The sequence below is a fragment of the Chlamydotis macqueenii genome, chromosome 10 (genome assembly GCF_036417535.1).
Source record: "Chlamydotis macqueenii isolate bChlMac1 chromosome 10, bChlMac1.mat, whole genome shotgun sequence".
Classification (NCBI taxonomy): domain Eukaryota; kingdom Metazoa; phylum Chordata; class Aves; order Otidiformes; family Otididae; genus Chlamydotis; species Chlamydotis macqueenii.
The window spans coordinates 3,338,426-3,365,769 of record NC_141565.1 but is presented as its reverse complement, the minus strand read 5'-3'; the positions used below and the strand labels follow the sequence as shown (position 1 = coordinate 3,365,769).

Here is a 27,344-nt window from a genome sequence, read left to right as displayed (position 1 = left end):
TCTCTTATTTTATCTGGATAAGTTCACCTATTGCTGCTAACAATGTTCTGAGTTAAAAAGGTACTTTAAAAAACCCCAACAAACCCCAACAAAAACACATACGTGAAAAATGAGGACAGAAATGGGGACAGAAGTGGTAAAAAAAAAAAATTAACAAGGGTAGATTGGGGAAAGCTTTAATTTAAGGTAACATTAAATGACAACCCAGGCAAATGGCCTGGCCTGAATTCTGATTCATTCCTTCTCTAGTTCTCTGCCATTAGCATTAAACCACAAATATAACTGGCAGCTCCAGTTGTTGACTTGGAGTCTGTGAAAAAAATCAGTCGTTTGTCAGGCAAGTTGTCAGTCAAGACTGGCCTGCCTGCAGGAAAGCAGGTCAGCTTTGGGCAAGAGGAGGCCATGGAGGAAGGAATGAGAACTCCAGAAAATAAGATGTTGCAATGAGGGCACATGGAGGAGAAAAAAAAAGGTAAAACTGGAACACAGGGAGGAAAGCTGATTACAGCTTGGCAGCGGCAGTTTGCAGATACTCTTCCCAGTGTGCTCCCCCGGGCGGCTGTGCCGCTTTCCCTGTTTTGCTGCGTCACGTCTGCTCCACGTAGGGGTGCGCAGGGGGGTTTGCACGAGTAATTCTGGTGTGAAGGGCTGGAGTGAGTTCTGGTGACAGCCTGAGCACAGACCATCCTTCATAATGGGGGTTTTTACCTCTGCTTTCTTTCCTCAGGCAGTGCTCAAAAATAAATTCTACCTCTGCGTGTCAAGGTTTGAGTACTTTGTTTTTAAGGTTGAGAAGGAAAAAATATTACCATTATAGGTAAATTTATGTCTTTATCTTATTGTCCATATTTTGTTCCCAGTGTCATACAACTGTATAACGTTGATACGCAATATAGATGGGACCAGACAATGCAGACCAAAGTATCTTTCCATATATAAGCAAGACAATCATCACCAAAAAAATCCCCAACAATATTTTCTTTGAAACTTTTTCATATGAGCGTCCTTGGTAAGCATTTTCTCAGATAAGCTAGGAAGGAAAAAACCAACCTATAGTGCCCCTATTATTTACTGTGTAAATAGTAATTATTAGAGATAATAGATCATGTAGTTAATTGTCTCTGCTTCTAGGAATTAATTAGCAGAGAGTAATGATCTTCACACATCACTTGCCATTGAAGTTTTATATAATAAGAGGTACAAATATAGCTTTTCTCACTAAATTAGCTACTGAGTTAATAACTGAAATAACTGTGTTTAGAAAAGACGTGTAAAAAGGATGTGTAAAGTGTAGGGCGTGGTGTTGTCCCAGTCACGCGCTTTCTGCCGTCAGGGTACAGGGGCTTTGTCTTGCTAGCAAGAAGCTGTTTTTTAACAAATCTGCTTTTTTCCGAGTTGTACGTGAGGGGTAGAATGGAATCAGCTGCCCAGAAAGCTTCTTGGCTGTTGTCTGCGGGATGGATTTACCTAAGCAAAGAGAGGTGAGGTAGCAGAGAGCGGAGCAGGGCCCTCCCGTAGATCTGCTGTCGGCGCTGGGAACCTCTGGGGAAGGTTGCGTATTTTCGTTAGCGGCCAGGCTGTCAGAGGCAAGGTGGGCTTCCCCATAATGTGGTGAAATGCTGTGGGTAGAGAAGGTGAGGTAGGTGCGCTCAGATAGAGCTGGTTCTGTCACTGGTGTTCTCGTACAGTAGGCTGTAATTGCAGATGAATTGGCCGTGGGAGGAGCGCAGCTCCTGAGCGCTCCTTTCCCCGGTTCCCGGTCTCCTTCTCTGTCGGAGAAAAGGGGTGACTGTCCTGCCTCAGCAACAGATGAGCAGAGGAGAAGATGGATAAATAAAATAATTCTGCGCTGTAGAATGTAGCGTGACAAATTATTCCTCTCCTAGCTAAAAGTTTATGATCAAGTTAAAAGGTATTTCTTTATTCTCTTTCTTCATAAGACAGAAAACAAGGCAATAAAAACCTCCTTCATACTGACCTTCTTTGCCTTCACACTCTGGTAATTGCAGATTCCATTTATTCCTGTTGGAATAAATAATCACTGCAAGATTATAAACAGGACTGACAGGCACTTGGAAGCTTTTTGTTACCATAATATCATTTACCACATTAGTCTTTTTTTTTCCTGCTTGCTTGTATGAAAATGAGTAAATTAGATTTTTAACTTGCTATGATGCAGTAAATGTTTCCTATTACCTTGCACAGGATTTTCTGTTCTGTTGTTTATCTTACGTTCCTGTTGTTATTTCCCGCTCACACTGTACTGATGCAGGGCTAGCTGCTAGCTATTTCCAGATCCGCCTGCTGATGAATGCAGCCTGTAAAAGTCACATTTCCTGCAAGGTATTCCAGAGTGTTTTCATCGAGATATATAAATATTGCTTATTGGTTGTGTTTGATCATTTTTAGGACCCTTTCTTTTTTAAATAAAATAGTGAACACAATGAATTATTTTATTACATACTACTTTTCGCGCTGAGCTGCAGTCGTCAGCCAGAGCTGATAGACGTGCTGGTTAGAGTTCAGCGTTAACGCCTTGCAGGGGATATTATCTGGGAGCATGTTTTCTTGCTGGGAGCTTTTGTTTTTACATGCGTGGGTGTAAACCACTTACTTCAGGCACATCTGCTTTAATGTAGGTCTTCTTCGTGTCCTCTGTCATCAGGAACAGGAAGATAATTATTTCCAATGTGTCAATTTAATACCAGTTTAATAGCAAATGGTAGTGATGTTATAATCAAAGACACACAAACAGAGTTATTAAAAACAATGCATGGATGAATCACCTCATAATAAAATAGGACGTTAATTTTCTTTCAGATATATGTTACATAAATATCTATTATATACTATGTAGTTTCTAGTAAGTTTTCTTTTTACCCTCTAAACTGCAGTGTGGTTTATTCCTCTGGTGAAAAAACCCCAACAACTCAAAAAACCCTGAACTGGTACAATACCTGGAATACAGCAGATGAGCAATAAAGTGTGTGAGAGAAAACAGCTTGCTAATTGCAGAGCAATAGATGCGCAGGAGTTATTTACAGACATGAGAAAGACTTCAAATCAAATTGACATTGCTATTATTTGTAAATGAAATTGTACTTAATAAAGTTTATTATAGTTCTGTTAATGTAAGCAAAATATTATTTTTCTTTTCAGTCACAGCTAGTCCTAGAAAGTTGATGTTAAATATACAGTAAGTAAAATAATTATGCTTCAAGTTCCAGTTCCTGATTTCTTCTGCAGGTAGCTCCATCTACTAATTTTTCATAGAATCATAGAATGGTTAGGGTTGGAAGGGACCTTCAAAGGTCATCTAGTCCAACCCCCCTGCAAGGAGCAGGGACAGCCCTGACTAGGTCAGGTTGCTCAGAGCCTCATCCAGCCTGGCCTTGAACGTTTCCAGAGATGGGGCCTCCACCACCTTTCTGGGCAACCTGTTCCAGTGTTCTATAACTCGCATCGTAAAAAATTTTTTCCTAATTTCTAATCTAAATCTACCCCCCTCTATTTTAAAACCATTACCTCTCGTCCTATCGCAACAGGCCCTACTAAACAGCCTTTCCCCATCTTTCTTGTAGGCCCCCTTGAGGTACTGGAAGACCGCTATCAGGTCTCCCCGGAGACTCCTCTTCTCCAGGCTGAACAGCCCCAACTCTCTCAGCCTGTTCTCATAAGAGAGGTGCTCCAGCCCTTTTATCATCTTCGTGGCCCTCCTCTGGACCTTCTCCAACTGGTCCATGTCCTTCTTGTGTTGGGGGCTCCAGAACTGGACACAGTACTCCAGGTGGGGTCTCACCAGGGCAGAGTAGAGGGGGAGAATCACCTCCCTCGACCTGCTGGCCACGCTCCTCTTGATGCAGCCCAGGATGCGGTTGGCCTTCTGGGCCGCAAGGGCGCATTGCCTGCTCATGTTAAGCTTCTCGTCCACCAGCACTCCCAAGTCCTTCTCCTCAGGGCTGCTCTCCATCCATTCCCCTCCCAGCCTGGATTTGTGCCTGGGATTGCCACGACCCAGGTGCAGGACCTTGCACTTGGCCTGGTTGAACTTCATGAGGTTTGCATGGGCCCACCTCTCCAGCCTGTCAGGGTCCCTCTGGATGGCATCCCTCCCTTCCAGTGTGTCAACGGCACCACACAACTTGGTGTCGTCAGCAAACTTGCTGAGGGTGCACTCTATCCCACTGTCCATATTGCCAACAAAGATGTTGAACAGGGCCAGGCCCAGCACGGACCCCTGAGGGACGCCACTCGTGACTGGTCTCCACTTGGACATTGAGCCATTGACCACCACTCTCTGAGTGCGGCCATCCAGCCAACTCCTTCTTTTCTTTCAAGCTTCCAGTTTTCATTTCTTTTATGTGAAGCTCTTGGCTCCTCTGCATTCCAAAAAATCACATTTTTATGTTATTTACAAGTGAGTATGGGAAGGTGTCCAAAATTGATGGCCTTTCTGCTTTTAGAGATATTGCCAGATAAGGTGGGGAAATCTCTGGAATGAATGGGGCTCTGAAGAACTGTAACCACCGATTCTGAGCAAAGTGCGAGGGGCACTGACTCCTCAAAGGCGTATCACTTTGATGGATCCCACTTCTCAGGGGCATATGGCTTTGGTGGACAGAAGGTATCCATTGCATGAAATCCTTTTCCCAGCTGGAGTCTAGCAGAGGAAACAGAAACTGTTCAAAAGAAGGGTTGCTGGAGTATTTTAACGCAGTCAAAATTGTACTGTTCCTTAGCATCACTGAAGAAATGACAGACCTGTTTTGGCAGACACCTTGCATGGAAGAATTAAGCTTCTAGAAGGAAATTTTGAAAATTCAGGACAACTTTAATAAGCGCTAGTACAGACTTGTCTCGTGTGTAAGTGCCAGAGTATGCCTGGCTACTGGGACTTCTTCTTCTGAAATTACGAATGAGTGTTTGAGCTCATCGTTCATAACACTGAATGAAAATATTGAGTGCGTTAAGAAGTTCCACTGCGTATTTCTTATGTTTTGCTGTGGTTTATACTTACTCAAATGAGCAGAGAATTAAGTTGCCTTATGCTTCCCTTCACTCCAAAGGAGAGGGGTTGGCAGTGCTCAGTGCTGGTTTGCTAAGCCCCATATATTTGGAAGAGGTAAGAGACAAGTTCTTCAGGGAGAACTTTCCTGTAAAGAAGGACAGGATGTTCAGGCTCTTCATCGTTCCTGTCCTGTTTCCTTCTGAATGTATAATCAGATAAAAATTGGCAGCAGTCTCACAGTCTGCTGTTCTGCCCAGCAGAGGCATCGTTCTCGGTATCCTGACAAGGAGAGAGACTGGCCAGAGGGCTGAATTTATAATGCCTCTCAAACGTTACCCCACCAATCACGCAAAACAATCCCTCTGAGAACATATCAGATAAGCATTGCCCTAACATATTATATGCACTTGAGCTCATGCATTTGCATCCCAAAAAACCAACCTCTGACTAACCAAAACCAGTTCAGAAATCATTTCAGCTGATAGGTGCTAGTATAGATATCAAGAGGAGTACATTTTTTATGAACAGTGAAATAGCTGCTAGTTTTAGCCTCATCTAGAAATGGAGCTTGAAGAACCCCGTCCCTTACTCTGGAAATGAGCACTATTAACAGAGAAGATCTGTAATTATGATGGGCTATAATCAATAGCTTAAGCCAAATGAGAAAACTTCCTTTTGTGTTTCATGTGGCTGGATTTGCTTTGCGCTTACTAAATTTAGCTCCTTAAACACTACAAATTGTTTGTAATTGTACTGCAACCAGAAAAGCTGTGATTATTAAGATTGATTTTTGCTTTGGTCTTTCTAGAAATTCAGTTTTCCTATCCAAGATATATTTGGTAGAAAAGTAGAAAATCCAGAGTATTGGTAAGTTTTGTGCAAATGAAAACTCATTGCGCAGATCAGCTACCTGTAGATACTATTTCTTTTGATGAAATTCAGACTTTTGATGTGCATATGTAAAGACAGTGCATTCTCTGTTATTTAATGTCATTATTAAATTCTTGTTCAGTATGGCCATTGTCACAGTACGTGTTTTCCAGATAGTGGCACTGTTTGTTTGGGTTTTGGGGTTTTTTTTCCAATTCATTAGCCTTAAATGATGATTCAGTGTCCACAGTGCTCTACAGGATTTACAGTTCTAATTAGCAGAAAGCGTAGAGAAGGTAGATACCATGGAATAGATGGTGTGCACTTCACAACTTTGTCACGGAAATTCATCTACACCGGCTGGTAGAAAGCACGCAGGAGAAGCACTGCAGACTACTAGTGGAGGTGTTTTTAGAAAAAAAAAAATGATTCGTTTTGATTAAGAGAGCTAACTAGTTGCTTGAAAGTGAAGAAGATGATGTAACTGGGATTTTGATGATGACACGTTCAGAAACATTGCATAAGGTTTTCACAGGCAGCCTTGGTGAGAGAAAGTCTTGAGATGCTAGGGAGAAAACTTGATAGATGACTACAGCGTGTGTTGGAGGGACTCAGAGGACATTTTCCAGATGTACAGGGTCTCGTTAGGTTACTGCTGTAACTAAAGAAAATGTATCTCAGTTTCCTCAAATCCAAAAGATGAGGTTTCAGCCCTAAATCAGCTGCATTAATGCTTTTAATGCTGGCAAGGACATGCAAATGCCTGGTAGGCTATACTTAAAGTAAATTGGTTGTTAATTAAAGTAAGCTAATAACAATTACTGAGTCTGATTATTTTGATTATATAGGTTACTCGTCAGCAGTTCTTGTTGCACTTAAACAAAGCTGGGGTGGCACTGGTGTAAATCTAACAATTGCCAGATCCCCGTGAATGGGACTGTAGAAAAGGACAAGAGTGGAGATTTTTAGTTTCCAAATTTGGAAAAGGAATACATTATTTTCAAAATTTGAGAGCCAGATTGTCATTAAATGATATGTTACAATGGACCATATGAATGGTTTTGATCAATAACAACAGGAAAGTTCCTGCGTACGGGTGAATAGCATCTTCTGGTGTGAGAAATATACCCAGATTCTTCTGGGGAACGTGTGGAGAAAAACCCGTGTCTGTAAAATCCAGTTTAATCTAATCTGGGAGCACTAAGGCTGGAGTATCCTAAGCATAACTATGATTAATCAGTAGTGTCATGCAAGGCAGAGTTGGTTCTTTGCACTGCAGTGTGCTGTATTTATGTACCTCTGTTTAAATGCAGCCATGAATCGTTGTCATCTGGAATGGAGGGATTTTTAAAAATTCTTTTTATTTTTTTTAAATTAAAAGACATCCAACCTTTTATTTTGATTATTTTAATCTTGAAATGTAGTCTATTTATTGCAAAAGGAAAAAGTTCAAATTAGAGAATGAAAATGGATCAGGGGATGAAAAGGAGTGACTAATGTGGCACCTCTTTTGATTACAGAGCCGCTAATGAACTGGAATGAGGAAATATACGTGTCAACGTTTGGTTCCTTAGAATAAGTATTCCTCAATTGCATGTGCAGGACTTTTTGAAAAGGTGTTATTAATTTTTAAAAGTCATCAGTTAATGTTTTCATCATTTGAAATCAGAAATCTTTGCTCTGGGCCCAACTAAATTAATTACATAGATAAACGTAGTTAAATTTAACTTTGTTAACTACCTCAAATACTGCTTCTACTACAGGTATTCCAGTTTTTCTCTGGTTGTGGAGCTGAAGGAAATAGGATTTTTTGTTCTAATTTGGTCTAACAAATTCTTTATGTCTAGGAGTAATATTCTCATACGAATAGCGCACATTGCTCAGAGCTATCAACATTTTGCAGGTCTGACAATGTGTGCCCAGACAATATAATGTTTTGTCCATATATCTAACTTGCATCCTCCGTCCTTGAGAGTGATTTTTAAAACTGTTGAAGTGTGGACTAGGAAAGTGCACAGCGAGGCAGCGTGAGGCCTGGCTGAACTGCGGCTCTCAGGAACAAAGGCCGGCTGGAAGCCGATCACTGATGGTGAATCCCAGTGATCAACAGCGGGGCCAGTACTGGTTTGTGTCATTAATTACTGGAGTGGCACACAAGCTGGAGGTTGAGAAAACGGGGACTGTTCAGCCTGGAGAAGGACAGGCTCGGAGGGGACATTATGAGTGCGTACAAATAAATACCTGGCAGGAGGGAGGAGAGAGGAGGGGGCCGGGCTCCTCTCAGCGGGGCCCAGTGAAACGCAATGAGAGGAAATGGAAACGCAGGAAATTCCATGTAGAATCATAGAATGGTTAGGGTTGGAAGGGACCTTCAAAGGTCATCTAGTCCAACCCCCCTGCAAGGAGCAGGGACATCCCCAACCAGATCAGGTTGCTCAGAGCCTCGTCCAGCCTGGCCTTGAACATTTCCAGGGATGGGGCCTCCACCACCTTTCTGGGCAACCTGTTCCAGTGTTCTATAACTCTCATCGTAAAAATTTTTTTCCTAATTTCCAATCTAAATCTACCCCCCTCTATTTTAAAACCATTACCCCTCGTCCTATTGCAACAGGCCCTACTAAAAAGCCTCTCCCCATCTTTCCTGCAGCCCCCTTGAGGTACTGGAAGACCGCTATCAGGTCTCCCCGGAGCCTCCTCTTCTCCAGGCAGAACAGCCCCAACTCTCTCAGCCTGGCCTCATAAGAGAGGTGCACATTTCCCAAGAAATGGAGCTGCTGTGCATATGAGGGTTTTCTGGGTAATGGGAAGCAAAAGGAATTACCCTTTTCCAGTCTTTGTATGGGGGCACACCAATACAGGGCAGTGACAGCGACATCTCAGATATTTAGTTATGTGATCCGTTTATTATTTCCCTCTCTACATTCTCCTGTGTTTCAGCCCTATTTTGTGCTAGGGAATACTGCTGGTTACCAGTACACATCTGTGTAAATCTATTTTTTTTTGCTCTTAATCCTGTTGCTTCCACAGATTTTGAATTCCAGCACTCCCTGTCCTGCTGGCTGTGTTGGAGATGTTTAAGTGTCTGAATCATGCAGGAAGTGTTTAAAGAAAAAGGGAGAGTGCTGGTAATAAAGGGGGAGTTTACTAACAACACTTTCCCTTCTCCTTTTACGTTCTGTTTGATTCTTCCAGAGTTTTTCCTACAAGACATGCTGTTGATAATCCTGAGCCCCAAAATATATGTCACTATTAGAGGTGAATGTCCTCTTTTTCCCCACAAGTCTTTTCTCTGTCAGAAACTCTTCACAATCAAATTTCTTATTTAAGCCTATAACTTTTTTATCTTAGACGAGCTGTACTAGCATTCCTCAAAACATATTACGTGCCACTCCACAATATTTCTCTGGCTTCTGTACAGCACTGTGGAAAACCATTATTTACCATGTGAAACACAAACGCGGTTGTATTTAGCCAGTATGGCCAGTCTTTGTTACCAGAGCCCAATTCAAACCTTGAACTTTAGTTTAACTGAATTTCAGCAGCATTGTACCTTGCAGTGATGACTCTGAGTTGTAAAATAGCATCTGTATTATCAGAAAGTATGGTGGTTTCTGTGCTCTGTATCAAAAACCTGTAGCTTATTAATCGTTAACATGAAAAAACTACTTAAAATTCCAGGCAGTCTGAGGACAAATGGTGATCTTCCTCATCAGTCAGTACTAGATGTGTCCTCCTGGGTAGCAAAGATCAGAATCTGCACTGATTTTTATTCCTAAATAAAAACCTTAAAAGAGTACATTCATAACAGCTAGAAAACAATAAATACTCTTCAAACAAGTAAAGAACAAAAGAGAAGATAAAGCAAATTCATTTCTGGTGTTTGGCACCCAGAATCCAGATTATGGCTAGGGTAAAGCATCCGTGGAAATGGTCGTACCAAGAAAGACAAAAACTAGAGCTGCTGTTGAACTTCTGTGGTTAACAGGATCCCAAAGCGGTGGCAGAACAGCTGCCTACTGTTACTGCTGTCTTATTTTCAACACATCTTTTGAAACAGTTTCCCATTTCATAACTGAAAACTTGGTTAAGTCAAGCAAAGGTTTAGATTCTTAATCCTTGGCTAAAAAGAACTCACTCCTTTAATTTTAATGTTTTCCTCTAGGATAAACAGCCGTTTCTAAATCTGACTTGGTTTAGCTTGGAGTCAGTTGTGTCCTGGTTCTGGCTAGGACAGAGTTACTTCTCACTGGGGCCGGGAGAGGAGCTGGAGCTGGTGGCCCCTGTGGTGGGGACACAGCTGGGCCAGGTCACTGGTTACCCACAGCTGGGCCAGGTCACCCAAACTCCATCCCAGGGGCCACCACGCTCAGGGTGTAAAGTGGGGACGGTGCTGAGGGGCAGGGTTTGCTGCTCCGCAGGGAGCTGGGCATCGGGATCCACCGTGAGCTCTTGTACTGGAAATGACCTGTGTAAGTATTTTCTGTTACTGGTTTTGTTTTCCACCTCTGTTTTCTCTTCCTCTGCTGTTCTCTTAAGCTGTTTTTACTTCAACCCGTGAGTTTTACCATTTTTTTTACCAATTCTCCTCACCCTCCCCCCCCACCGCAGGGGACAGTGAGCGACTGTGCTGTTTTAGCTGTGGAACGGGGCTGAACCACGACAGCTGAATAAACCTGGATCTACAAAGAGCTGCTGCATTTGATCATAAACTTAGGATGTTTTAATCTTGCTGTAGGTGTCTTCCATGAAACCATTAAATCAAATTGGGTAACGAGGGAGTATCTCTTAATTTGATAGTACTATAGGTTTTTAGTGGTTTTCCTTTTAATGGTATTAGGAATTTTAAAAAATAACATTATCAGATGGTTCAAAGAGCATTCATTCTTCTCGGTTATTTTAAGTTTTCCATATATAATCTTTAAATATACAGAGAAAATTCCTGCACATCCTGGTCCATTTTCTCTCTTTTGAGTAAATTAAATATAGAGTGGGAACTTTTCACAGTTTGATTTTGAAAATGTATTTTTCCTCTGTCTGTTTGCCTCTTCTGAATGGAGTTGGGATGAAACATTCTATGTGGATATAATATTTTAGCAAAGTTACTTCTCTGTCTTAATAAAATTGGTATATTTGCAGTCATCATTGTTCTAAAGGAGTAGTTCAATCTGTAGAACACAGAAGAATAAGATAAAATAGCTGAAGACTTCAGGTAATGTATGAAATACTAGCATTTTAATTTGGAAAGACTACTTGGATCTTTTTGCCAGGTCCTCTCTTTTCACATCAAAAGCAGCAATGAGAAAAATGAGGTTTTGTAAGTGTTACGGTAAAAATGGAAGCATTATAATTTCCTATTCTAATTTTAAAAGTTGAAGCACCTCTTTAAGTTATGCCCACAGTTTTATCTTTCTTCCTTCTTAACCCGATTTATTAGTCAATTATTTTCCAGTGAAATAATTCTGAAAATTCTTTTTGACTCCAAATTCAGTATTAGGTTAATACTAGCTTTTGGGCTGGTATTTTTAAGCCTTAATAATACAGCTGTACGTTGACCTAGAAACCTATTTTGATTTGGTAGTTGTAACAGCTTTTTTTTTAGCATCTCTCTGCAGTTTGTTTTATATGCAAGTATTTACTTACAGTTGAAATATTATTATTACATAAATAATGTAAAGACGGGGAAGAAATATTTGAAAGCATGGTACGAGGATTGGTGGAAAGTAAGTTACTGGAGGAAGATGTTGGATCAGTCTCTTCCTGGCAGAAAACTGTACGGTGTGTAGCTGTCTGGTGGCCAGCAAAAGGTCCTGTGCTGAGCTCTGGGGAAACCCTGTGTTCAGAAAGACTCCGTTGCTACGTGCAAATCGCAGTCCAAGCACGCTCTCCTGTGCTGTCAGAGGATCCTCGTTCTCTGGGGAGTCGGTGGAGTGGCTGCTGGTGAATTATTCACAGCGACTCCTCTGGGCTGTCCTTGTCATTGTTTTCCAGGTGCCATAAACTGCAGATTTCAGCAGGAAATAAATTTAGGTACAGCACAGTGGGACGTTTTAAAAGCCAGTGGCTTCTGCAAAGGGTTGTCAGGAGCAATCTGCGAGGAGCCCAGTTTTGGCACCCGGCTTTTGAGCCGGAGCAGCGCCGGGCAGGAAGCGCTGCTCGCCAGCTCTCCCCGCCATATGCTTCCCTATCATCGCGTGTGCGGAGAACACGGAGATGGCAGCTGCTCTGCAGGGAGGTGGCCACTTGTACATTTTGAAACCTTTTGGAAGTCTCTGCTCATTTTCTTCTCACTGGTGTTTTTTCCCCTTGCTTACATATTTGCATTCAAAAGACGTTCACTAGGAGAGATCTATTTTTAGACCACAGTAAGAAGAGGAGAGTGTGATCTACTTTTTCTTGAAATAAAAATAATTTTAGAAGGACTCTAATGCTTAGTTTTATATTTTGTGAAATGTGGGTAGATTTTAGTTTTCTCAATATCTATTCATGTTAGGGCGTGATGAAATCGCATGTATGAATCAGCTCTTGGCTGGGTTTGTATGTCCTTGGATGTGGCGTGCACAGAGAAACCAGTCCTTCCTAGATCGCTACCCAGGCAGTGAAGTTGATTACTCTGTTGCTTTGAGAAACCTAAAGTTCTTAGCATGTTTCAGGAACTGTGTGCCTGCAGTGTCATGAAAATGAACCTGATTTATTTAAACAAAACTGTATTTTAAAGGGTATTTTTTTTACTTCAGAGATTTCCAAATCCACTGAATGTAACAGCCCTTCCAGATACACATAAGTTCAAGCTCTGGGGTTTGAAATTAGGGATTCCTAAGTGAATTTGAGAATCCACAGGGAAGTTAGATCTCAGTATAATGGGATTATAGCACAGCAAGTTGTTACAGCATGTAATAAAATTAATATATCATATGAGCATTTTTGCTGAATGTCAGTGTTTTACGTTGAGCCTGGAGTAATGCTAAAATGTCATAGCCAAACAAACATGACCCGCGTAATTCAGTAAAAATGACGGTTCGTATTGGAGAAAGATGTTACATTTCTTTTTGGAAGGATAAACCTCTTTGAGACAGAGATTTTTACATTATTACGTATTGCTCACCATAGATGCATCTCTCTGGGAAATAAATGACAATATATCTGTCACCAGGTAGCAAATAAATGACATTTTATCTGTCACCAGGTAACAAATAAATGACATACATCTGTCACCAGGTGTGTATTTTCCTGGTGATAGAAAGATGATTCTTATAGAAAAATCCATGTTCATTTGCTCACTTCAGATCTAAACCAGTCTTTCATTATTTATCTGACCTTTGTTTTCTAAACCATCTGCAGTTGGTGGTTATCTGGAGTACGTACTTACTAACGCTTACTTAACGTCCCCTTTTCCCCTTTTGTGGTTCTACTTGTAGCAAGAATTCAAATCGAAGTAGGATTACTGATTTGCAACTTGAATCATTCCCTGCTTTACCCCTTATCCCACTGAGGGGCAGCGTAGGGAATCCCATCCACTTAGGAATCCCATTTCCAAAGCAGACTGGATTTAAAAGCCCATAGTGAGTGCTGAATATAGTCCTGCAGTCCTCATTCTGCAAAATGTGAGGCAAAAGTTCAAGTCAGGTTGAAAATAGTGACTTAGTCTTGTCTTCCATCAAATTAAAATCTGCTTTCAGTGCAAATTAAAGGTGTGAAAGGACTTTCTTTTTGGTTTCTATCAGTCTAGTTTAGCCCTAGCTTAAGCAACGCTTCTCTAATTCTACCAAGTACAAGAAAATGTAAGTTGCCAACAGTCTGTAGTTCCCGCATTGGTCACTTGGAGTCAATCTGGAGTCTTGACAACTCAGGAACTTTTGGTTTGGGATGTATTACACCTCCAAGAAGGTTTGTAAATGTAAATGGAAAATACGTTTGCTTGTATTTTAAATGGGAAGGTAAAGCCTCCCTTGTCCCTAAAAGGACTGAGAATGTCAGGGGTTGCAAAATGTTTGGCCTACTCCATTTTTGCTAATATATAAAGCGTTTATTTTCTGATACAGTCAGGAGACTAAAGTATGGCAGTTCTAGAAACAGGTACTGTTAGGTGTAGAACTGTTATTTTATAGATTGTTGGAAATACCTTTTTTCACTGAGATTTGCCGTTATGATTAGATGCTGATTAATTTTTACATTAAAAATGCTTGATGGGGAAAAAAGGACGGATCTTTCTTTAACTCGCCACTATAACGACAAAAGTCAGCAAAACAGTCTAATTCTAAGCAAGTGAGAAAAGGAAATCCTCCGTTTGTGACAAACAAGAACTCGTTATTTTTGAGCCTAAAGAAAGTTACGTCATTTTAATCATGTGTTGCCTGACCATCGCAAGCTATTCAACTGCCCATGGCTAACTGAAAAGAAAAAATAAAAGCAGGAGAGCAAATGTAGCCATTTGTCTAGAGAATAGCTGATTCAAGGCTGGTACAGCTCTGAATCTTTTGCTAGCTTTTCAAAATTGGCAGACACATGGCTGCGCCGGTAGAGTTTCAGATCTTAAACTGTACGCTGTATCTTGGTTATTTATTGTTCGGGAGGCATTTTATACTGCTTGTCATTAGAGAAATTAAGACTTAATTTTTTCTTCTCCTCAGCCACCTGAGAAGGAGGGCGGCCTGCCTCGCCAGGTGGGCAATAAGACGGAGTGCGGTCTCTTGGGATTTGTCCTGGATTTGAAGCAGGATTACGAGCCCGTTCGGAACCTCATCCCCGAGGAGAAACTCTACAAAGTTTACACATTCAACTCTGTGAGAAAGTCGATGAGTACTGTCATTAAAATGCCAGATGGTAGCTTCCGAATGTACAGCAAAGGCGCTTCTGAAATTGTTCTGAAGAAGTAAGTTCAAGGGATGAGTTGCTGTTTTTCCAAAACGCAAACCATTCTGACACCAGTAAGACATATGTGGGAATTTTGGTATTTGGAATTTGCTACTTACGGTAGAAATACGGCACACTTCAGTTGTGTAATCTGTTACTGTTCTTTCCTAAATTTTGATTTGTTTTGGTTGTTTTTTTTTAAGTGCTTATTCTTGCAAAACTGTTTGGCTTATTTTTCTTACCATTGACTAACCAAAGAATTGGTTCTACATTTGGTAGTTTCTGAATGGATTCTTTATATTCAACCCGTTTGGGAAATAAGGATTTTTTAATTTCATTGTCAGCTCATTATTTACATGGGTATTGAGGAAATAATAGATGAAGGGCTCTTGGTGTCTGTAATAAGTTACAAAGGAATTATCTCCAATATTTCAGCAGTGGAACTCTTTTGTTTAATCTAGAAATTTACAATAGAAATTTAAAACTTGCCATCAAAAAGGAAAAATATTAAGGAAGCGAGCAGATACGAGGAAATACTTCTCAGCAGTCATGCAAATGCACAATCAACTTTTCTTTTTTTCTTTTTTTTTTTTAATAAATAAAAAAGATGTTCCAGGATCCTTAATGCGGCTGGTGAACCTCGTATCTTCAGACCCCGTGACCGCGATGAGATGGTGAAGAAAGTGATTGAACCGATGGCCTGTGATGGACTGAGAACCATCTGTGTTGCTTTCCGAGACTTTAACAGCAGCCCAGAGCCTGACTGGGACAACGAAAATGACATCTTATCTGACCTGACTTGCATTTGTGTTGTGGGCATTGAAGACCCAGTAAGGCCAGAGGTATATCAAATTCTTACGTTATAAAGTGTGTCTCAGACAACTGAACATAAATTGAACTATAGACTTTTTCCAGTATTAATCTTTTCTTCTTAATTAGCTCTTTCAAAGATGGTGGAAGTGAGCTTTAGAAATAGGTTTTACTTGATAAAAAGTCAAATAATTAATTTGATAAAAGTTAGCTATTCATCAGCCAATATTTAAAAATAGCAAAACAGGGTTTTTTGAACTACAGGGTTGAGTTGAGCTAACCTTTCCTAAAGGAGAGGTGTAGAGGAGGACTCATCAGCAGAAGTTTTATTATGCTACTAGGTATTAAAGAATCTTCCTTTAAGTAATGTGGTGATGTGCGACTCTGAGAGTAGAGAACAGACGTGCTGAGAGTGTAATTGCCATGATTATAACTGCAGTGTGCTCGCTTTCCACAAAGATTGCACGCGGTCTTGGAGTTCTGTGTTTTACTGTAACAGCTGCCACTTTAGTAAGCGTCTTAAGATTGTAACTGGTGGCTACTCAGGAAAACTGGTTTTAATGCTGTAATGTCCCTGCTCCTTGCAGGGGGGTTGGACTAGATGACCCTTGAGGGTCCCTTCCAACCCTAACCATTCTATGATTCTATGATTTGGACAAGGAAAGGCTTTGCCATGGAAAGGCTGCAGATTTCATGGATACTATACTTAAATGGCTTGTAAAAATGTGACTGAAATGTCAACTCAACTAAACTGACCCAATCAGTATTGGATGTGCCTGCTACTACACTTGCAAATTATGTTACTTCAGTAACACAGAGGTATGGCCTGTGGATATGGTGCTTGATCATTAATCTTGACAGTGGAGAATTCGCTCCGTTTTACCATTTAGAAACAGCGGCAGAAGCTAAGTCCCAGCGCTGAAAGTGCTGAGCCCAAAATGCAGGCATTTTTGCTACCTTTGGCGCGTTTCTCGCTGACTCACCCGCAGCCGCGTGCTGTGGTGGGAGAGCACCTGCCCCAGCACCTCCTGCAAGTGCGGGGAGCGGCGGATGCTGGTTTGCTCCAGGAAATCCACTCTTCACTTCGCTGTTACTGCAGTAGATGCTGAATGACAGAGGTTTGCTTTGGAGTAAGGTTGTTGAAAGAACTCGTACTTCTTGTATATCAAAAGAGTGGGTTCTGATGCTGCAAGAAGTGGGTAGTTTGGTACCAATCTGTTGGGGTTTTTTTTAATTATTGTGTCTCATTTTACATTTTTGCTGGATCTTTTTTTAATCACATCTAAGTCTTGTATTTGATCCACTGAGAATTGTGGCAATGCTAGACATGGTAGGAAGCTGTTTGGCTTTTTTTTTTTTTTTTACTAAAACATCAGAAGTATAAATTAATCCGATTTCTTTCCCCAAGTCCTTTATAAAGTAGGCTTTTACATGCTTCTGACTGTTGGGACTTGAGGAACTAGCATGGTATAATTACAACGACAGGTACCAACTGCATATGTATGCTTTGCGTGATAATGGACTTTCCTGGGTTCTTTTCAGTATCAAGAAGGTGATAATGAATCTTGCTAGATGAAAACTGTGTGAGAACCTCCTTACCTATGCAGTCATCAGACAAGCAGCACTGACTTTGTCTCTCATCAGATGGCCTCTTGCTGCTAATCTGTCTGTTCCATACCTGACGTTGCAAGTCTTTAAAAATGGTTAAAGTCATTCTCAGAGTGTTCTGTCTGCAGCGATCCCTTAACACTCTAGCTCACATATGTGTCAGCTTGGCGTGTTTTTCACTGCCAGTGTCCGCTGGAGCTGTGGATCCGTTCTCTCCCTCCAGAACCGGTGCACAGTACGTGTGGTTAGAGAGCGGCTTTGTCGGGTTGTGTGTGGGAGGGGACTGGGGAATGCCTCGCAGTGGGATTTGCGGTTATTATTGAAAATAGCTGCAAACTCTCCTTTCATGTCATTATCATCAGTGTGTTTTGTAAGAGAACTGCTCTCATCTCGTAGGGAATCATTTCTTAGGAGCTTGACGTAAAAACGAAAGAGGTCTGGTCTGAGTTCTGTATGAAGGATCAAAGAAAATGAACGCAGGAAAACATTTTATTTCTAAATAATTATTTGAATAATGTGTTGAATTTCTTGTCATTTTAAACCAGAATGTGTAATAATACTTTTTACTTCATTGCAAGACACACAATAAAATGTTTATAATTTCAGAATTTTACGAATTGTTGGACAAGTTGGGTTTTGAGAGGTGGTTTTTTGGGTTTTTTCCTCCTGTCCCTTTTGCTGGTTTTAAAGTGGTAATAACATCACGAGAACATTTAAAACAATGCTTAAATTATTACTACTCCACACATTTGTAAAAAGCAATACCAGTACCTTAGGAGAAAGAAATGAACCAAAAAACCTCAAGCCAGAACAAAAATACAAATTTTGGAAAAACTGTGTAGGTGTGGAGTGTCAGACTTAGTGGGAATATTGTAATAGACGCATATGGAATTGTTGTGGAAGATGTTGAGCTGTTACGAGGGACTTTGCTATTTTGCCAGAGTTAGGCCCACTTACTAAATAGAGTCACCACTGGAGTTTATGAATTTTCAAAGTGCTTTCTGTACGGAAAAAAGAACCTAAATCCAAAAAATACTATTACAACTGCTATTTTATTAGTACTCTCAGTATTCATGGAGTGTAGAATTTATTCTGACAGAACTGGCAGATTAAGTAATTCCAGTGAAACAATCCGATGTCCCATCCTGGCAGCCTTTCGTTTCCCTTAAATTACATTCCCATTTTTCCTGGGAAAGGCTCAGGATGTTTTTCCTTTTCCCTAAAATGACCGTTGGAGTTGCACACGCAGAATTACAGCCTCCCCATTTCCACGCGCTCCTGCGGTGCGGTGCTGACGTGCGGCCCTGAGCGTTCAGCCGTGGGGATCGCTGCCGTATCAGCGGTATCGTGCCAGCACGGTTTCGGATGAGTGCTGCCTCTGTTCTGGTGATACTGCTGGAAGGTTTTTGCACTTGCATTTCCTGCCATACACTAAAAGAAACTGTTTGGATGAGTTATTCAACAGTGATAGCCAGCAGCTGACCAGCTTTTTCTGGAACGTAACCACTGGACACCCGTGACTTGGGCATGACTCCCTGGTTGTTTAGATTAATTCAGACCCTAGCGTATTAAATACCAGCAGCTGGTTCTGTCACGCACTGAACTACCTGCTTCCTGCTCGATATTTAGTTTTTGTTTTGCCTGTGGTTTTTCTTCTTTGATAAATATACAAGAAGAGAACTAACAGAATGATGTCTTCTTCCTGTAGAGAATTTCTCCATTGATTTTGACAGTCTTTCTGGGCTGGTTTTAATGAGTCTGTGCTGGCTTATCCTGATCTGCCAACGTACGCCCACAATCCATCATTTCTGGGAGATGAACATAAATCACTTCCAAATGTCACCTATTTCTTTGTCACCTGATTCTGATAGATATTCCTGCACTGCATGATTTATGTATGTATGTACTAGAAAGTTTTCCTTGCAGAGGGAAAATAAACCAGAAGCTCTGCAAAACTGATGGAAAATATCTGCTTCCACTGCCCACTCAGTCTGCCAACACTCTTTCTTCCTTACAGCAATAAAAAAATATGAACAATATTTTAATTGTAATTACTGTACACAGTGTTAAATCAGATACCACCCACCAGCTGTCCAGAAAATGTGAGAAGAGGGAAATAGAATAGAAAATAGAAAGAAAAAAAAAAAAAAAGAATTCTCTAGTTCTATGTGAGTTTGAGATGTATTTGAAACTAGGTTGTCCTGCCATGACCTTGTTTAATAGGACTGGCACTTTATGTGACTAGATCTTTTTTTCTGTTTGCACTGTAATTTATTTTTCTCCTTCATGCCTCATACCCTGTGCTGGTTTTACAGATTGTCATCTAAATCTGTCATATCCTATGCACGAGCATCACCATGGTTAAAGTGGGTACTGAGGGCATGCCGAATTGCCAAATGGGATGTAGTCAGGATTATTAATGTGGAAACCGGGTAAATCAGGAGTCATTTGCTTAAGTAATAGATTTAATCTGATTGTATGTCCCCCACAGAAGTCTATTTCATAAGGTTAAAAGCTTCACGTCCAAATAACGTTTCCAGGATACAGCTTGGTGTGAGAATACTTTCAGTTAGTAGAGATGAGGAAATGGGAAGATAAACCTCTGCTCCTTGATTTTCCTCTTGGTTCTGAGATCTGCACTGACAGAGCTGTTCTGCAAACAGTACGTGCCGTGGACGCGGTCTGAGGGTGCAGGGGTTTCCCTCACAGGCATGGGAAGAGTCTGGGCTGATCCTCAACTGGCAAACAGAAGCGTTACAACTGCCTCTTGTGCATTAAGGAGGGAAGAACACAAGGCACCAGATGAGCCATGAGGCCTCACCATGAGCATCTGAGTTGACTTGGAAGTGTTCGGGACATTTCCGATACCGTTATGAAAGTGAACAGCATTAGTTTTTCCTGAGAAAAGATATTTTAATGAAGATGCAGAAACATGGTGTGAAATTATATTCAATGATGAGAAAAGTCGTTTCTACAGTACGGTTTAAGGGTGTCTGATGTCAGTCTGAGGTGCAGTCCCGGATTTAGAGCCTTCAGCCCCATGAGATCGTGAGAAGCCCAGCATTTGCCGCGCTGGATCACAGCAGCATGGTCAGGTACAAGGCAATGCCCTGCCCTCAGGAGTGCCACATGCGGCTGTAGAGGAAATTAAAATAGCTAAAAATGCACCAAATTAATAGTGTAGTGTTGTAGATGGCAGCTCCTTTTCATAATATTTTCTGTACTAATGGATGAGATTAATCCACTCTAATTGGCTCTGGGTTCTACAGTACACTTCAATCGGTGACAGAGATCATGATCAGCAGGCTGCACTGAATTGACAGTAGAATATAGTGAGACTTCGCTGTTGTAGCCAGTAATATCCATTTGTATACCCATTCTTAAATTAAAGAGGATTTTGTCTTTTTAAAAAATTATTAATAATATTTTAAAATTAAAATTATTTTCATAATCATATCATTTGCTTATTAGCTTCTGTAAGAAATCGACAGGTCTGTGTACACGATTGCTGGCATAATTCATCACAGACAATCCCGTTACTTTACAGAATTGTGTCAGCTGAAGCTCAGCTGGTAATATAGCAGCGATTTGCAGTCAGTGGCCAATATGTGTGTTTGGGGGATTTACTCAAATATCGCTTATGTATGCATTACATAGCTCGGGCGTGTTAGGCAACATGGCAGAGCAGGCATCCAGGGCGAGGTCTTGGAGCTATTTTAACTTGTGGGATAACCTTCAGATCGTCTGGAGGTTATATCAGGATCACAACCTAATATTCAGATGCTTACGTAAGTCCTGCTCCTCTTTTGGGAACGTTTTTCCCCTCGGAGAGGGAACTTGGCACTTGTCTACTTCGAGCACCTCTCTGCCACCCTGCGCGTAGGAGCCAGGCATCCTGTAACGGCTCTGTGTGTGTCCTCGGCTGTCTCCTGTGGTAAGGCAGTTCAGTTCCTTGCAGCTCTGGGATGGGTTTCTGTCTTCGCAAGGAGTCCTGGGACGCCCTCAGCCGCCTCTAGACAAAAATGAACTCTGGGGAGGTGAAGGTGTGCTGAAGGGATCTATCTCGGCTGGTCTGGAAGTGTTAAACACTTTTTGTTCTTCCACGTCAAACTAATATTGTTATTTTTTTCTTGAAGAAAAAATGCTTTCATAATAATGGAAAAGTGTGATGAGACTGCACTCATTGGTTAGAGTGATATTTATTAATAATTAAATTATCATGAATGATGATACAGTTTAAGGTAATAGGATTTTTTCCCCGTCTGATGTTGAGCTATAGATATGTAGCCTTTCTGTCGGCAATGACTTGATATACCCAAGTAGCTGTATTAAAAGAGCTTTACTTAATTATTAGGAATACATTTCCTAGCACTTGCACATTTTAATTACAAAAAACTTAAATAAGCGGTATGTGATAGTCAATATATGGCTTCTATATTGATCTCGCGAGACCCTGTTATGCACTGAACTCCTTCTCACTGGTGTGTATGCTGTTGTTCTGGTTTTGTTTGGTGAGGGGGCCTAAGGTGGCAGCTGCTGTAGGAAACTGCTGGAAGTTGTTTCCCCTTTGTCTGGTGGACTCGGCCGGGCCCAGGGCAGACCCGCTGCTGGCCAGGGCCGAGCCAATTGGTAGCAGAATGTTCCATGATAACACCTCTGCGATAACGGATTTAAGAAGGGGAAAACAGAAAAAAAAGGGAAGAGAAGGTGTGAAGGAGCTGAGCAGGGGCAGAGAGGCAGAGGCGCAGGCCTTGTGGGCCTTGCACCCCTCACCCTCTGGCCTCCCGCCGGGCGGCGGCTGGGCCCGACTCGGCCCGGCCCGGCTGAGAGAAGTGGAGAGGAGATGAGATGTGAATGAGATGTAAAAAAGATCCTGAGAGGCGTCTGCCAGCCTGTTGTGAAAAATTTTTCTTCTGAGAGGAACGGCTGCAGACGCCAAGGTCAGTGCAGAAGGAGGGGGAGCAGTAATGCGGCTCCTGGCCAGAATTCCCCTGCAGCCTGACGACCATGGTGGAACAGGTTGTCCCCCTGCAGCCCGGGGAGCCCACGGAGGAGCAGAGATCCACTTGGAGCCCGTGAAGGACCCCATATCTGGGGAGGTGGATGCCTGAAGGAGGCTGTGGCCCGTGGAGGCACCGCTGGGGCAGCCGTTCTGGAGGGGCTGCACCCCGTGGAAGAGATGACCCACGCCGGAGCAGTTTCACGAAGGACTGCAGCCCGTGGGAGGGACCCCACTCTGGAGCAGGGGAGGAATGTGAGGAGTTCTTCCCCTGAGGAGGAAGGAGCAGTGCAAAGTGACAAGCGATGAACTGACTGTAACCTCCATGCCCTCTTCCCCCTGTGCCGCTTGGCGGGGGGAAGGTGGTAGAGATAACGTTAAGCTCGGGAAGAGGGAGGGCTGGGCGGAGGTTATCTTGTTCTCTGTCTCATTATCCTGCTAGTTTTAGAAATAAATGAATAGTTTTCCCCAAGTCGAGTCTGTTTTGCCCGTGACGGTAACTTTAAGGATCTCTCCCTCTCCTTATCTCAAACCTCGAGCCGTTTTTCTTATATTATCTCTCCCTGTTCTCTCAGAGGATGGGGGGAGCGAGAGAGAGACTGCGTAGTCTGGTCCTGATCGGGGCTGAATCATGACAACTGTGCAGCAGGAAAAGTTAGTCTCCTGCAGAAAGGAGCATAACTAAAATCATGCTTCATCATTATAGTTTCAAAATATGTAAATTATCATGAAATTTTAAAGTAGTATATTTAGGAATTCCACCTGCTGATATGCATGAATTAGTGTAATAGCACTCGTGCCAAATTACAGTAACTTCCCAGATAATCTTATTGAAAGGAATGTTTGGATCAGAAGTTAAGTAATTTTCTGTTCAAAATACAGGTATTCTCAGTTTGTATTTCATCTATGTGGAGTACGTTAGGTTCAGCATGCTGTACCTTGATGCTAAAGGTCAGAAAAGCTGCGGAGCTCTCCATTTTATTGAAGTCAGGAGGAGCTTTAGACAACGGGTCTTGAAAACACTTTGTGTGCTTCTTGCTAGGAGATTTCTCTTGCCTCTGATTCAATCTCAGTTCCATAAAAGTCAAGTAGCTATAATAATGTCATGACATGTACGATTTCCCTTTTTGCTTCGTGAGTTTTTTAGCCTCAAAATATTCTGATTGGAAGCACTGACTTAAATTTTGTCTCTTACCTAGGAATCTTCTTTCCTGTTCCATTGCTTCCTTAGGTCCCAGAAGCCATAAGAAAGTGCCAGCGAGCTGGGATTACAGTCCGCATGGTCACTGGAGACAACATCAACACAGCACGTGCCATTGCCATAAAATGTGGAATCATTCATCCGGGAGAAGACTTTCTCTGCCTTGAAGGGAAAGAGTTTAACAGAAGGATCCGCAATGAGAAGGGAGAGGTAATTCATATACAAACTCCATACATACTGTGAATAGGTTATTTCAAAAAAGCAAAACTGCTGAAATGTTGTTCTCCTGCACTGGTGTGACCTCATGTCAGTGAAGACTACTTGGAGAGATTGCTAGTTCTTTCTACCACTAGTCTTTTGCAGTTCAAAGTACCGTTGAAAATGCAGTCTTTACTTTCATGATTCAGAGCCACTAGCAGTTTAGTGCTAGCCTAAATCAGCAGGTTTTAGAACCATAGCACTGTTCTACAAGAAATCAAAACTAAACACGCTAAAACCAGATTTGTTAGCAAAGAGGAGAAGGAACTCAACAGCGGTCTCAGAAAAATACAATCTGTACTGAGAACCAGCTCTCTCATTTCTTTATTTGATACCATGTTATCTAATGCACTGCTATATCCAGTCACTCTAATAATTTGCAGAACTTAATCTGTTCTTCGGAAGATTTTAAACTCCTCATATAAAAGATGGAGCTAATACACAGGCTGTTGAAGCCAACTTTAAAAAAATAAACTCTACGCTGTGTCTTTGAGTCCATCGCTAATGAATGGACACAGTCCTTTACTCCTTGCATTGACTGATGGAATCCTGGGAACGTTAGTACAGGCAACAGATTTGTCCTTGTTGCTATTGGTGTACAGAGAAAATTCTGCCATTATTGCTGCCAAAATGGAGAACTTGGATTCAAATGTGGAATAGAACAACACACTTGAAACATATTTGATCAGCTTTGAGAAACTCCACTACCTTATGCCTAGAGTCATGATCCTGAGTGGGGTTATCATATCCATGATGAGAAATGCTGCTTAGATACTGTGGCTAAAGTCACCTACGGTAGCCAACAGCTGCGCTTTGGTCGTAGGAAATTGCCTTTGTGTACTTGGCCTTCATTTGCAGCATTGATGGCTGTTGTAATTTTTCTGTGCTTTTGGAGAAAAGTTGCAGATCTGAGTAGTGAAGTGAAGTGAATCGTCTGACACATGGACACAAATACCTTTTGCATTTTGCTAATCACAGGCTTTACTGTTCTGGGTTTTTTTTGTGTTCCCCCCTCCAGATTGAGCAAGAGCGGATTGACAAAATCTGGCCAAAGCTTCGAGTGCTTGCTCGCTCATCTCCCACAGACAAACACACTCTGGTAAAAGGTGCGTGCAGACCGCCTTCGCCTGCGCGCGCAAATTAACACCAACGTTACTGCAGTACGCTCGGCACATCATCTGCGTTGTAAAAATTTTACGGTTACAAGTATATCTGAGTTGGTACCTCTAATTGCACATCTGTACTCATCTGTGTTTTCTGCCTGAGCCCTCAAATGGAAAATAAAGGAAACTGGTTGGCAGGGATAACAGAAATAGCAGTAAGATGTCTGGCAAGGAGATGTAGGGAATCCTGTATTTGCCTTGTGACTTTTAATTGGACTAGAATGAGTGTCTAGCTGGGAAGGGAAAACGTGTGTTTGCTGGTCAGAAAGAAAATATTGTTGGGAAATACGTTGTTCTTCATATAAACAAGAGGGAGTATAGATTTTGTAGCCTTTGCCTGTACCTCTTTACAAAGAAAACAAGAACAAGTGCATTTAGAGTAAATCAAGTCACTCATGTGCCTCTGTTCTCTCGCAGCTGTTTTTAGAGAGTATTCCAAGGTGAAAAACTTAGAATCATAGAATCATGGAATGGTTAGGGTTGGAAGGGACCTTCAAAGGTCATCTAGTCCAACCCCCCTGCAAGGAGAAGGGACATCCCCCACTAGATCAGGTTGCTCAGAGCCTCATCCAGCCTGGCCTGGAACGTTTCCACGGATGGGGCATCCACCACCTCTCTGGGCAACCTGTTCCAGTGTTCTATAACTCGCATTGTAAAAAATTTTTTCCTAATTTCCAATCTAAATCTACCCCCGACTATTTTAAAACCGTTACTCCTTGTCCTATTGCAACAGGCCCTACTGAACAGCCTCTCCCCATCTTTCTTGTAGGCCCTCTTGAGGTACTGGAAGGCCACTCTGAGGTCTCCTCGGAGCCTTCTCTTCTCCAGGCTGAACAGCCCCAACTCTCTCAGCCTGTCCTCACAGCAGAGGTGCTCCAGCCCTCTCATCATCTTTGTAGCCTTCTCTGGACCCTCTCCAACAGCTCCATGTCCTTCTGATGTTGGGGGCTCCAGAACTGGACACAGTACTCCAGGTGGGGTCTCACCAGGGCAGAGTAGAGGGGGAGAATCACCCCCCTCAACCTGCTGGCCACGCTTCTCTTGATACAGCCCAGGATGCGGTTGGCCTTCTGGGCAGCAAGGGCGCATTGGTGGCTCATGTTGAGCTTCTCGTCCACCAGCACTCCCAAGTCTTTCTTCTCAGGGCTCCCCTCAATCCATTCCCCGCCCAGCCTGGATTTGTGCCTGGGATTGCCATGAGCCACGTGCAGGACCTTGCACTTGGCCTGGTTGACCTTCATAAGGTTGGCATGGGCCCACCTCTCCAGCCTGTCCAGGTCCCTCTGGATGGCATCCCTCCCTTCCAGCGTGTCGACGGCACCACACAGCTTGGTGTCGTCGGCAAACTTGCTGAGGGTGCACTCTATCCCACCGTCCATGTCGCCGACAAAGATGTTGAATGGGGCTGGGCCCAACACGGATCCCTGAGGGACGCCACTCGTGACCGGTCTCCCCGTGGACATTGAGCCGTTGACCACCACTCTCTGAGTGCGGCCATCCAGCCAACTCCTTATCCACCGAGTGGTCCGTCCATCAAACCCATGTCTCTCCAGTTTAGAGAAGGATGTCTTGCGGGACAGTGTCAAAAGCTTTGCACAAGTCCAGGTAGATGATATCCGTTGCTCATCCCTTGTCCACCAATGCTGTCACCTCGTCATACAAGGCCACCAAATTGGTCAGGCACGATCTGCCCTTGGTGAAGCCATGTTGGCTGTCACCAACCACCTCCTTGCTCTCCATGTGCCTTAGCATGGTTTCCAGGAGAATCTGCTCCATGACCTTGCCAGGCACAGAGGTGAGGCTGACCAGCCTGTAGTTACCTGGGTCTTCTTTATTCCCCTTTTTAAAAATGGGGGTTATGTTCCCTCTCTTCCAGTCATCAGGGACCTCACCAGACCGCCACGACTTCTCAAATACGATAGCCAGTGGCTTGGCAACTTCATCCGCCAGTTCCCTCAGGACCCGCGGATGGATCTCATCAGGTCCCATGGACTTGTGCACCTTTAAGTTCCTCAGATGATCCCAAACCTGCTCTTCGAGTACAGTGGGCGGTTCTTCATCCTTGCAGTCCCTGCTTGTGCCTTCTACAGCTTGGGTGGCGGGACAAGAGCTCTTGTTGGTGAAGACTGAGGCAAAAAAGTAATTGAGAACCTCAGCCTTCTCCATGTCCTGGGTAACCAGGACACCAGTCTCCTTCCAGAGGGGGCCTACATTCTCGTTGGACTTTCTTTTGTCCCCTACGTACCTATAGAAGCTCTTCTTGTTGCATTTTATATCCCTGGCCAGATTCAGTTCTGCCAGGGCTTTGGCCTTCCTCACCAGATCCCTGGCCACTCGCACAGCCTCTTTGTAGACCTCCCAGGCTACCTGTCTCTGTTTCCACCCTCTATAGGCTTCCTTTTTTACTTTCAGTTGGTCCAGGAGCTCCTTGCTCATCCACGCCAGCCTCCTGGACTTTTTGCCCGACTTGTTCTTCCTCGGGATGCACCTCTGCTGAGCTTGGAGGAGGTGCTCCTTGAATGTGGACCAACTTTCCTGGGCCCCTCTTCCCTCCAGGGCCGCCTCCCATGGCACTTG

At 42.7% G+C, this 27,344-nt stretch overlaps 1 protein-coding gene across 16 annotated transcripts in view; it reads left to right on the top strand.

Annotated features, from left to right (window-relative positions):
- The window catches only part of ATP2B2 (ATPase plasma membrane Ca2+ transporting 2), a 441,468-nt gene that overhangs the window by 372,273 nt on the left and 41,851 nt on the right, over window positions 1-27,344 (top strand). For all 16 annotated transcript variants that reach the window (XM_086755389.1, XM_086755390.1, XM_086755403.1 and 13 more), the window contains 4 exons: window positions 14,506-14,747; window positions 15,336-15,570; window positions 23,377-23,556; window positions 24,623-24,710. In XM_086755389.1, coding sequence (XP_086611515.1) covers window positions 14,506-14,747; window positions 15,336-15,570; window positions 23,377-23,556; window positions 24,623-24,710 — 745 coding nt within the window. The remainder of the gene's footprint in view (window positions 1-14,505; window positions 14,748-15,335; window positions 15,571-23,376; window positions 23,557-24,622; window positions 24,711-27,344) is intronic.